General features: G+C 46.0%; 1 protein-coding gene across 1 annotated transcript; it reads right to left on the bottom strand.

Annotated features, from left to right (window-relative positions):
- Positions 1-2,279: 2,279 nt before the first annotated feature.
- On the bottom strand, positions 2,280-6,856 carry LOC110977941 (trace amine-associated receptor 8c-like). The gene has a single exon (XM_022232488.2). The coding sequence runs from the start codon at positions 6,354-6,356 to the stop codon at positions 5,106-5,108; it is 1,251 nt and encodes a 416-aa protein (XP_022088180.1). The 5' UTR covers positions 6,357-6,856; the 3' UTR covers positions 2,280-5,105.
- Between the last annotated feature and the right edge of the window lie 5,308 nt (positions 6,857-12,164).

Genomic DNA, 12,164 nt, shown 5'->3' with positions numbered 1-12,164 from the left:
CAGTTTTGTAAGCCATCTCGATGGTTTGCAGTTTTTTAATAATCAAATCTCACGAGTTTTCCCGTGCGTTCGTGTAAAACCCTGACGAGGAGGTGGTGTGTGAACTTGTTCCGAGAACAGTGTTCTTGGGTCATGTTCCCGCGGATTCGAGCGCGAGACGCGCGAAACCCATGTCAAGAATAGACCTCTCGAACTCGACCTTAATTAATGCATGCACAGGTTATTTACATCAACCCAATTAAATGGGGATATCACGGTAACCCAAATTAAAAGTCTATCGTATCTGTAGAGAAGTGACAGGGTTACAAATGGCGACGTGATTATAACCAACAAAAACTGACCTGAAACGTAATGACGTCAATGGATAGTGTCCCACCTCATTGCCGTAGTTAAGGCGCTTTATGTTACAAAATGTGACGTCACGTCATTATGTTACAGGTCAGTTGGCACCCCATGAATTTCTCGTGCCCCATCCAGGTTAGGTCCCTCCCGCACCCCTAACCAAGAAAACGTGCAAGCTATGCGTCTAAATGGTAAAAAAAAACGCCTTTGCTGTGCCATTTTAAGCTCCATGGCTATAAATCAAGAAGAGATTCAACGGGGAGATCTGGACGGAACACTGCACGTGGACGTACATTCTGCACAGCGCACCTTGTTTTCCGGTGACGACATAAATTGCTGGAAAGTAATGGACCAAATCCAACATGTGCGCTGCGAGGCCCCGTGGGGAAGGTGTAGGATCGGTTCTGATCAGATTTAAAACACGCAAATAACCGTACGTGCCTTGACGGTGATGCCAACCTATGCAGAACGAACACAAACACGGGTGCACCTGCACTTCAGCCAACCGTACAAAGGCAAATTTGGCCGGGGCAATCACTGGATTTGAGGAAGCAGAGAAGGCCACGGTAGAAAAAAAATTCCTGAATTTCAACGGTAAATTTACTCCACTATTTTTTGCTACGGTCTGCGATGCGGTCGGGTTGGGTGAGGTGGGTTGGGGTGCACGTGTTCAATATCAACAGAAAGCCAGCCATGTTTGCAATAACACAGAATACTGCAATTCATTAACTGGTTGCGTCCTGTTAACTGGTTGCGCACTGGTTGCGTGCTAACACGTACGTTCTGCAGTTAACTGAATTTGCTTTCTTATTTCTAAAAGGCTCCCTACTCCGTAGAATACTCATTGCGTCGTTAAGAGCCCGAATCATGAATGAACTTCGTACCGGGCCAGCACCCGCCCGGCGAGGAAGCGAAGACGGGTAAACACGGCCGAGATGCGGTGGCGGCTGCGGTGCAAAACTCTCCACCCGCAACCTCAGCCCCGAAGACCGCAAATGACTAGATCAGGATAAACAAGACTCCCAAGAAATCAACCAACCGATATGGCAATGGGGTCGCAGCTCTTTGATGATGTCGTTCCCGCGATGATTGATGTGCATTCAAGAGGAACACTGCTCGGCGAGTGCCGGCGACTTCGTGATGTTGACATCAAACAGAAGGGGGAACATATCTGCCAACCCAGAGCATACTGGGCTGTTTTGGCCGGTCCGAAGATAAATATTGACTCGTATTCCGCTGATCTAAATCACTCTTTTTCCCTCTTCTGTTTTATACAATCTCTTCCTTGAAGACGTATAAACTGTCATTATTTTTTAGACTATCATCTTGTCAACAACCCAGTAGTAAGCGAACATTAGCGCGGAAGAAGAGATGTGCTTTATTGAAAGTTTAATCAAATCAAGGAGTAGGCCTTTTGCGTAGGGGAAAAGGCTCGTTTGACAAATGTGAACAGATTCAGTTGCATGACATCAATTTGATTTCATTGACCGAATTCATTTTTTCCCTCAGGCTGGTTTGTCCCTCAGAGGTACGCAGTGCGTTTTGAAATATCTACATCCGTCCATTAAAGGCACAAATGGACGGAAGTTTCTTGACCGCTGCCCGATCGCAATCACGGCAAAGACAATGGTGGATGCCGCAGACAGAATCTCTCGCACAAAATTCAGTCTCAAGAGTGACGTCAATCCATTAAACGACAATCGACAAGAGGTCACCTTTCAGAGACGTTTCCGGATACACAAAAGACAGAGCTCGAAAAACTTTTTGAATTGGCCTTCTTTGTTTAACATGACAAAGTAGACGCCCTGTGACCAAATCACAACAAAAACTGGGATTTTTATTTCCATTTTAAACAGAAATTCAACAGTTGTTCTTTCCCCTTCACTAACACAGTCCTCATATTTCTGACTAACTGATTCAAAAATCCGACCATACTATCAGATGCAGTTCATTTTTATTCCACAACACGACGTTTAGAAATACACGAACAAAATATGCAAATGTTATATTCTCTATCTATAAAAATAAGCCATTTTTTTCGTGCGAAATGTGAGGTGAAAAATGCCAAGCGTCCAGCTACAGGTGATATGACGTTCATTGTGTCCGCATACTCTATAGCGAGGCATTGCACAGCAGTAACACAGAAAGCACACCTTTGTCGACAATTATAACAACTAAATGTTTCACATTCGCGCAGAGGTAAGAACAGTTCTTCCAGATGGCATATGAAATTTCTAATTCGATCTGTTACCGGTTGAAATTAATCTTTCCACAGCTGTAGGTAAAAATCCGTTATTTGTAGGAATAAATGATAAATAAACAAAGATTCTCACCTAAATAAATCACTGCATTATAATCCGAAAGTTCAAAGAGCTCTTGTTGCATTGGAATAGAACGTTCTAATCACCGAGAAAAAGTCTAATTTCGCGGTGCGACGATGCCGCGAACTAGGACAAAAATTTCCATGGTACAAAGCTGCAGCGAATTTAACCATCATATCATTAAAACTTCATATCAACACTACGTCATCGTCAATAATATGCGCATTTAGATAACGACCTGTAGAATTGTTATTCTACTCTCCTTGTGTACAGGGAATGAGCGCGCAAACAAGAAGTAGGCCTGTAATGTATAAGCTTAAAAGGCACACAATTCGGGAGAAATAGCGCAAATTATTTCAAGCATTGTTACATCCAACTACATTATTGCACCATAGAAACAGTTGCTATCATTTTGCCATGCGAAAACCAGAACTGACAGAAGCTTAGGGTAGCCTTTGTCTTAAAATATGAACCCATAAATCGAAGATGGTATCCATCTCGCGCACTGGTTTCCGATAATACATTCGCTTTGCTTGTTGTGTTTTGGTTTACCGCGTGTGCAAACTTTGACGTCCATTCTGACGAAAGGGTCACTTTCGTGTGTGTATCTTCTATATTAACAAATTTTGACTACGTTATTAACACTTGTTTGACGATCGTAATACGCTCTATGGAGTGAAATATTAACGAAGATAAGTAGAAGTTGGACTGGTGTATCAAGGGCAAACTGTCAACACTTTTGCACGTCTTTACACGCAGCCACCCAGAAAAACTACGGTAAAAGCTTTCAAATATTCCCTCGCCAGTTTTTGACACGATATTTACATTACTTGCTCTTCTTTGCGTGAGACGGAATGACCCAACGACGACATCACAATTGGGTTAAACTCCAGCCAATTCGTCAATGCCAGGCAGGAAAGGAAACGAAAACCAATGCTCCTTGCTTGTTTGAAGTGGTGCGCCTTATTTCAATCGTCTCGTTTGGGGTGACCGTTTTGAGTCGAACTTTGGGAGGTTTTTTTCCTCTCTGGGGTCAAGGTCGTCGCACTTGGTATCACCGAGATTCCATAAGCAAGAGCACTATTTGTTCACAGGTGAACACATCCATTATACCTTAAACACAGATTAATCGCGAACTAACATGACCACGTAAAGCTTCAATATTATCCTCAGTGGCTTCGCCGAGCTCTTCTCAGATGGGGACAAGAGGAAATTAAAGGGGCAAGAGTTCCCACAAGGAAGGAAGTTCCCCTCCAACCCCAGGCTACGCCCCTGGTTATCCCTACACGCAATTTTACAATTTCGCACGCCGAAGATCACTCAAGACTAGCGTGGAGTTAAAAGCGAAGGTGCCAAAGGTCGTTAGGCCTGTGCGTGCTGAAGCTTAAATCCTGCAATTTACTCAAAGTGATTCCAATACATTCGATTCATTTCGACCGCAAAAAATGAGAAAGTGGAGCAAATGGCAAACCCTTAACCAAGTTCCAAGTTGGGTGACATTTCCATATTATATTGAAAGCAGACACGCGTACCCCTATTTCGTCCGTCGTGTCGACCCATATTCAGATTCAATCCCATTAGCCCAACCGTGCGTTTTACTCTTCGTTCCGACGTTTCGTGCAGGTAATGGACTGATTCGAGACTTCAATGCCGTCTTTTTAAACTCATCTTTCCTTGTTTTGGAGTCTTGCAAACCGTCCACGTTCATCGAAGCTTTAACTTGATCTTTTTTTTCACCTCAAGGCTGTACTTTAATTTTACCCATTTTGATCAGAGGAAAGATTTTATCTTTAACTTAGGTCATGTCGTATATTACAATTTTAAATAAATTATACATCATGAAAAATATAAGCAAACAGCCTCGTGAACAAAAATGAATGACTGGCAAGATTTTTGCATTCGTTTCATTTAGGCAAACCATTCATTCCTCCCACTGAGCCCCTAGCTGGATCGAGAGAAGGCGCAATTACCAATGGAGCGTCAACAGTTTGAAGTTTCGTCCTATACATTTACTCAGAATTCCGTTAAAGTCGGGAGTAGGCGACTTTTCACACACATAATGATAATTGTTCTTTTAAAATAACATTAAAAAGCATCGTTGCTTACGTTGCGACGTCATCATGCTATGAAATGTCTATTAAAATCAGTTAAATTCCATCTGATAAGGGCCCATAAGATAACAGCACATTTATTTTCTCCTGGTCAAAGTTTATCAACTGGCGTTACATCAAAATGATAGTATCTGAGTTTGGCTGTCATTCGCCAACTATTACAACACACTGCACAGAATAAAGCGGTCTCCATCTTGCACATGGCGTAAAAAGCTTGCTTCGAACGTCTGACTTTGGGGGGGGGGAACGTCACACACCAATAGCCACGTGCGTGAGACAATAATTCAACAAGCTGAGCTTTGCTTTGGGATTTGTACGGGAGAGAGGGTGATCACCCTCTACGACATTTACATTTGCAAAAAAGCTTCTTCAGACCTTGTCTGTAGGCTCTGTACTGTAGCCCGTAGATGAGCGGGTTGACACACGAATTCAACTGTGCGGCGACAATGGCGGTGTTCACAAACCACCCGCCAAAGTCAAGTTGCCCACCGAGATTGTATTGCAAGAAGGCCCACTGGTCAGGAGACCAGCAGATGACGAAGAAGATGAAGACAACGAACAGCGTCTTGGTGACGTTCTTGCGCTGGATGTTCATCGGAGGTTTGGGGCCCTGACTTCGGCCGGGCTGACTGCTGGTGCCGGCACCTTCTCCCCCGTAGGCGCTCACCATGGAGTTCTCCATCGGGCTGTTCTGCTCCACGACCGAGATGGAGTTTTGGTGGTCCTTCATGACTGAGATCGTGGCTACGGTCGTGGCGCCCGTCGCAAGCCGGGGTCGCCTGCTCGCCACCTTCAGGTTCTGCTGGCGGAATTTCAAGGCAATTTTGACGAAGGCGAAGGTCATGATGATCGTGGGTATGAAATACTCCCAGAGAAAAAGGATGAGCCCGAAAACCTTCTCCATTGCACTGGTATACCCGGGGGCTTCGTAGATGCAGTCAATCTTGTCCGGGAGAAACTCATACCGGAGCAGCGACACCACGAACTGCCAGAACGGACCGATTACCCACGGCACAACGGGGAGCAGTTTTGCCACAATGGTACTAGCGAATTTCATGGAATAGTAGATGGGGTGGATGACGGCCAGGTACCGCTCGATCGAGATGGCCGTCAGATTGATGGTCGAGGAGGCGAAGATACCAAACAGGAGCATCCGTGAGGCCCAGAACTTGCAAAAGATCTGCCCGAAGAAGTAGTTCTGTGGGGGTGGCACTTTGAACATCTCCGTCAGGGTGACCGCGACGAGGAAGACGGACGCCACGAAGTCGATCATGGCCTGGTTGGCTATCAAAGTGTTGGTGGTGTTGCGCTTGTTGGAGCCCCACAGACGTACGACCACGATGCAGACCAGGAGGTTACCGATGATGCCCACAGTGCCGATGCAGCAACGGATGACGGGAAGGAGGATGGTGTCCGGGTGGAACCAGCCTTCACCCTCGGTGGACATCGGCGTCTCCAGGGTGCTGTTTGCAGGCAGAGTACTGACACTGGTGCTGGACGCCATTTTTTTTAGCACCGTGTCCCGACACAAAAGGTAAAACGGGTCAGGAACGTCAACCCCAATCCGTGGAGCGAGTAACATTCATTCCGTGGGCTCGGTGAGCGCAGCTTAAATTGGTGGCAATCTGATTCCGACGGATAGGGCATTCAAAGCGACACTTGGCGCCGCAGAGTCATGTTTAGGCGAAACGTCACGCGAGCTTTTAACCTACGAAATGTTGCTCGATTCATGACTACTCCCTCCGGCGTGCGTTTAATACCAGCCACTTTCTGGTGTATTTGGCATTCATTGTACCTACCGCAATCCAGCGATCGCCGCAGGGCTGAACTCTTCCCACGTCTGCGTTGTTTTCATCTCCTTTCGACGAGTGTTTTGTTCAGGTGTCTCCCTGTCGAGGATGAATTTTCATCGGGCGTGAGTGCTACATCCCCAAGATGCAAAATCCGCGACTTTTCTGACGTCAAAGTCCTCACCAACAGCGACAGTTTGTGTAGAAGCCGGCGTGTGATATACAACGGGAAAATGGACCAGATGATATATCTGTTGACGCACGACTCGCCGCACGAATCACTCCGAGTATACCGATACGGCATCCCGGGCATTCCTTGTCTTGATTGGTTTGTCCACCGACGATAGGTGTGTCTGTTCAGCCAATCAAAAGCCGGTCTAGAGCTGCAGCCGTTCGCAGCAACTATGGCAACAGTGACCGCGCTTTCCACGAGGGAATGGCGCCGGTGAGCACTCGGCGCGGTATACAATGAGCGCCTACAAAGCTGTGCCGACGTAATTGCGGTCCGCCAGCACGCCCATAGCCAGCAATAAAACTCATCTGACAGAGTCATTTTCCTTGACTGTTCGCTGTAAGTAAATACGGAGGGTTGTCTTGTTTTGAGACATGATACATGTCACCACTATAGTGAACTACATTGAGTCATGTTCTTGTTGACTTTCCCTGTAATTAATATTTTTATATGCTTCGATTTTTGGCTACAATATTCTCAGTGGGATTCCACAGTCACTCAAGACTAAGCCCCGAATTTCGACGGAATTGCCGAGTGCGGAGACAAGTGCATGATTAAGGGGTAGCTGGTGGCTATCAATGTGGATTTCCCCTATGCCAAAGAACTAATCAAACTTGGCCATCTGTGATCGCATTTCAGTGGCAAGTTCCTACGCCCAATTTCTTGAGAATCTCAAACCCATCTGGAAAGGACCCTGGGGCGTGTGCGTGTGGGGGGGGTGTCTGTAATGGGTGTGTGTGGGAGGGGGCATCCCTTACTTTTCTTCACAGTGGGGAGGTCTGCCTCCCTTAACAGATCCCCTAAAGTGTAGAGGCTTTGCGTGGTAGCCATCTTGCAGGACAGTCCTTTTGTTCGACAGGGAAGCCTCCTTTGTGCATGACCCTGTGAAATGAAAGCACTGGCCTGCAAGATGGCAGACATGCAAACCCTCTATCGCAGGCACTATACGCCTACTGGTGCACATCCAAAGAAATTCCCCGGTCGACATCGCTCGAATGATCTCACGACTGTCCATTCTAGTTTCAAAATCGTCACAACGTCGCCGTTGTTCGAGTCACAGGTGGACCTTGACCACTCAGCGATGACAGCGATGTCGTCATCGGGACAAATCCGATCGGTTCAAGTCCACCTGCGGTGCCACAGCTCCGATGTACAAGCTTTGAAGCGCTACATTAATAACCCATCATCGGGCGGGCAAATTCTCGTCTAAAACTCATCTTTTCACTAGCCGAACCAAATACGAGAGTGAACTGACTTGCAAGTAATAAAGTTATCATCGAAAGATCACGCACATTATCCCCAAACAAGCAGGCTCCTGCAGTTTGACACACTGTGTGTCACACATAGCGACAGACATGAAATAGACACTTGATAGTTAAGCACAGACGGGACCACACATTAGGTATGAGAGAATTCACAGGCTACGAAGCACAGAGAGACCACATCAGAGCCTACAGGAAGGGGTCATCAATTCTCGCTGGGGGACAATAAATCTCGATCAAAGTAGGCTGCCGCCCTCTCTGAAGATGGCACACAGACATGACGAGGAAGTCTGTCCCAACGCGCTGCCCTTCCTGTTGTCATCGGCAACATCACTTCATCAGATCAGGTGTTGTGTCAGGTTTCCTCGGTAGGTTCGCCCGGCGTGAAATCTGGTCGTCAGTTACAGGTCCTCCGGGGAAAACAATCTCACCACTTACCCAGCTGGAATGACCGTTTGACGACGCTGAAGCAGATGCTGGGTGTTTACATCTGTCCCTCTCCACACGAGTCGCCTCTTTAGAGTTTCCTCCAATCCGTAGAGAGACGTCTCCATGCACGCTGCTCTTTATAATACACATTTGCTTTAACAGCAGAAAATCAAATTTATTTTTCGTTGGAATCTCGCTTTCTTTGAATTCAATAGTGTCTCATTTACACACATGCACTCGAAGTGCAGAAATGGGGCCTGTTGGTTTTATTCCGATCTGGATCTCGATCATTGATCCCATCGCTGGTTCGCTGTATCCCTTTGGAGGGGGGTTGGTGTCAGTGAACCAACGACGGATCGCGAAACGAACAGGCCCTAAGTCGTTGGCAGATGCGGGCGCAATTCCAGCGACACTCTGAGCTTTTGCAGATTAAAATTTTGTACCCGTTTCCTGGGTCACAGTTCAACAATTTTTAAACCACGAACCTCCAATGATGGTGCTGCAAAGGCAGGGATCGTCATTAGAACTGTCTCAACGTGTAACAAAGCTGAAAGACGTTGAAGTCAATCGACGTATAATACGTAACACAAAATATCGAGCGCCTTTATCCACCTGAGTGTGCGATGCGTACCTATGAGTCGAGTTTGTCTCTTGAACAGTGCCTAATGCGTAGGCCCCTTTACAAACTCAGTGTCCCGACCAAAATAGCCTTCGATGGCATATTACGATGCATCCTCATTACTAACCCAAAGATTGCATTTGTTTAAGACAAACCTTTAATACAAATGTCACAGCGATTCCTCACTGAAAATCTGAGTTATTTATAGTCGTGGGGATTTCAAAAAGTGATCATTTATAGGATTCAGCCAAACACGATGGCCGATTTTACAAAAGAACAGCGTTACCCGAGGCAAGCCTCACGGTGTGCATGAGTGAATACGACACCTCTGGTTACATGTCGTTCATTATTTGAGCGTTTACCGTCAGTGTCGCTCAACTGACGCCATGCTTATACCTGAAGTTATGTTGAACACATACGGGCCCTCACATTCAGCGCCGGTCGATATTTAGCCAATTATGTTTTCGATCGAGGGATTACTCATTCATTTTTTTTTCATGCCAGTTCTGTACACACAACACTGAAAACGGTATATTTCTGTCTTGTGCCAAATACATTCCTTGTTAAGGTACACAACGTGCAGAAGTGTCTCTGCCTGAATGCGTACGTCTTTTACGTTACCAATGGTACGATTGCAAGGTTTTACGTGTAGGTTATGCGGTTAAAGAAAACTGATTAGTTAAATGACGCGTGGGAGACAAAGGTTTATTAGAATTTAAAGTTAAGGAAAATGTAGCCTTCTTTACGTCGGAGAAAGGGATTCCCGAGGAAAGAACTTGGCAAATAAAGTTGCTGATATTCTTAGCTGTTTCCATATTCATTACAATGCATGTATTATCACCTCCAGTAATGTTTTTAGGCGTTATACTGACACGTGACATCTGCTGAATATAATCAATATTATGTATGTATCTGAACCATTTGTTTAGCGTATAGGCCTAATTGCAATGGAGTTAGACCAATGGCTTGGTTTGGTTTTGGCTCGGCGTGGTTTGGTTAGGTTTTAATATGAATAATCTCTTGGGACGTTGAGTAATGTTTACCGACGTGCGCGTTTATAATGCGTTGAATGCACCAGCACTCCCGAGAAATACTTTTCTCTCTTGTGGGTGTGAGGTTTCCGTACGGGGGAAAACAACTGTTAAAGGCCGCGGTTCAAACTTGGCGAGAAAGTGAGCAGGAACACGGATTAATGTTCCATGACGTCAAATTAGCTTCGCTGCCTTCATGCTGTTTGTTGAAATTTGTGCAATACTTCTGGCATTAAAGCCTCATGAAACCCTCAAGAAACCTGATATTTCGGCCGCAGCAGTGGGGGACAAAATAAATTCATGTTGTTCTTGAAACAGACAAAAGCCTCACGTCCGCGACTGAAGCAAACCGAACTGGGAGATCGAGGACAGATTAAGTTCGGTCTGCCGGCAAAACTCCGGGCGCTGTCAAGCTATTGATGGCGAAATCCCGCGGGAGTTTAGGTTCTACGTTCTTTCGCGGCCACTCCGGATAAACAACTGAAACGCGATTCTTTGTGCAGACGTTGCGGGAACAGCAAGGTCCCCGCACCATTTATTACGCGAGCGCGATGAGGCCGAACAAAACCAATCAATTCCGTGGCCTTCTATCAGACTGGACTGCAAAATGGTACGGTATAGTGAAAAGGAAAATCTGGAATTTTTTCCTTTCACTGAAGGCGGACGAAGACTTAGTCTTGGATTGGAGAAATTGCAAGGCATGCGGGGACGGCCGGTCAGACCTGAAAAACACAGCAACTTTTGGCAGGCTCAGAATCTCTAGAGGGCGAGCTTATATCCGAGGTCGTTCACATTTACTGTACACAACCCGAGGCTTTTCCAAACCTCATGATTAATTAGAGCGATGTGTTTTCCCTCGAGGGCTCAGACTGTTGCGAATGTATTGCCCACGAGTGAACCCGACGAATAAACATGTCTTTTATAGGGAAAATAAAGCCAGAAATGCGCGTCATTCAGTGCAAGAATACAAATTTGGTTACCGTTTCCCGAGGGAAGAGATGAGTGATACTTTTCGCTGGCGTTGCGAACGTGACGAGACTATCAAATCCAGTCTTCGTGCCTGAGACGGAAATGAGACTAAGAATACAAAAGACTGCAGGCTGAGACTTGCAAACTGTGTGATACTTTGAGCTATTATTCTCATCACATTTTTAAACAATCTTTACTTGTTTACACTGGTATTTCGAATAGACGAACAATGCAATACCAAACCGAACGACCGACCGATCAGTCAAGCAAGAAGTTCTGTATCTTAATTTTAACTGACCACAAGTGCATCAAACGCCCCTCCCTAAAAGCCTTTTTCACTCCCTTGCAATGGACATCCTTGCTACTCCGGTCCCCGCTTTTTTCCCTCGGCCTCCATGGAATTTCGGCCCCGCTGTCCATAATCGAATCGCATCGGTAGCGATATGTACTGGCACCAAATCCCTCGCGTGTGCGCCGCGTGTGTGCGCTCAATCGGGTAGAGCGAGCGTTAGCCGAGGGAGTCGTAATTTGACACCACCTTCCTTTGGCGGGCTGCAAGAAAAATGTCGATGCTTGGATGGATATAGCCAAATGCCCGGCCTGTCATGTAACCGGCAGCTGGATCCGATTTGCGTCTCTTAGGAGAATTGTCACCGGACGTGTTTTCGTGGCTTAATTAGTTTTGCCAAAGTCCCGGGCACGGTTTAAATTCGTCCGAATTGGGAAAAACAGGATTACTTTAAGCTACGATTCAAAAATTAGTGTCGCGTGGGGTGCGGCCAAACAAATGGATTAACGAGATATCAAATCACGCTTTCACAACTTAAAAATTCTACTTCGAACCTGGGCTGCAGACGGTTGGATTACGCTCTCACGTATACTCCAATAATGAACGTCTTTGCACGCTACAGGGAATAATTCTAATATGAGGGAACTGTTGAATTAAGTGAAATTCAACGACCAAAATTAGAAGCCATTTATTACTGCGGTAGAACAGCGCTCGTGGACAGGTGGTACACGCGCGTTACATTCCCCTTTTGACCAATAGGGTGTCGTGA

The sequence above is a fragment of the Acanthaster planci genome, linkage group LG14, assembly GCF_054643075.1.
Source record: "Acanthaster planci isolate LZ-2023a linkage group LG14, COTS_SCS, whole genome shotgun sequence".
In the NCBI taxonomy this organism is placed as follows: Eukaryota; Metazoa; Echinodermata; class Asteroidea; order Valvatida; family Acanthasteridae; genus Acanthaster; species Acanthaster planci.
Note: the sequence above shows the minus strand (reverse complement) of the source record. Positions and strands in the feature narration are given on the sequence as shown.

What these genes read in the sequence shown, in the direction of transcription:
- LOC110977941 (XM_022232488.2), bottom strand. Translation starts at nt 6,356, where the DNA reads ATGTTACTCGCTCCACGGATTGGGGTTGACGTTCCTGACCCGTTTTAC.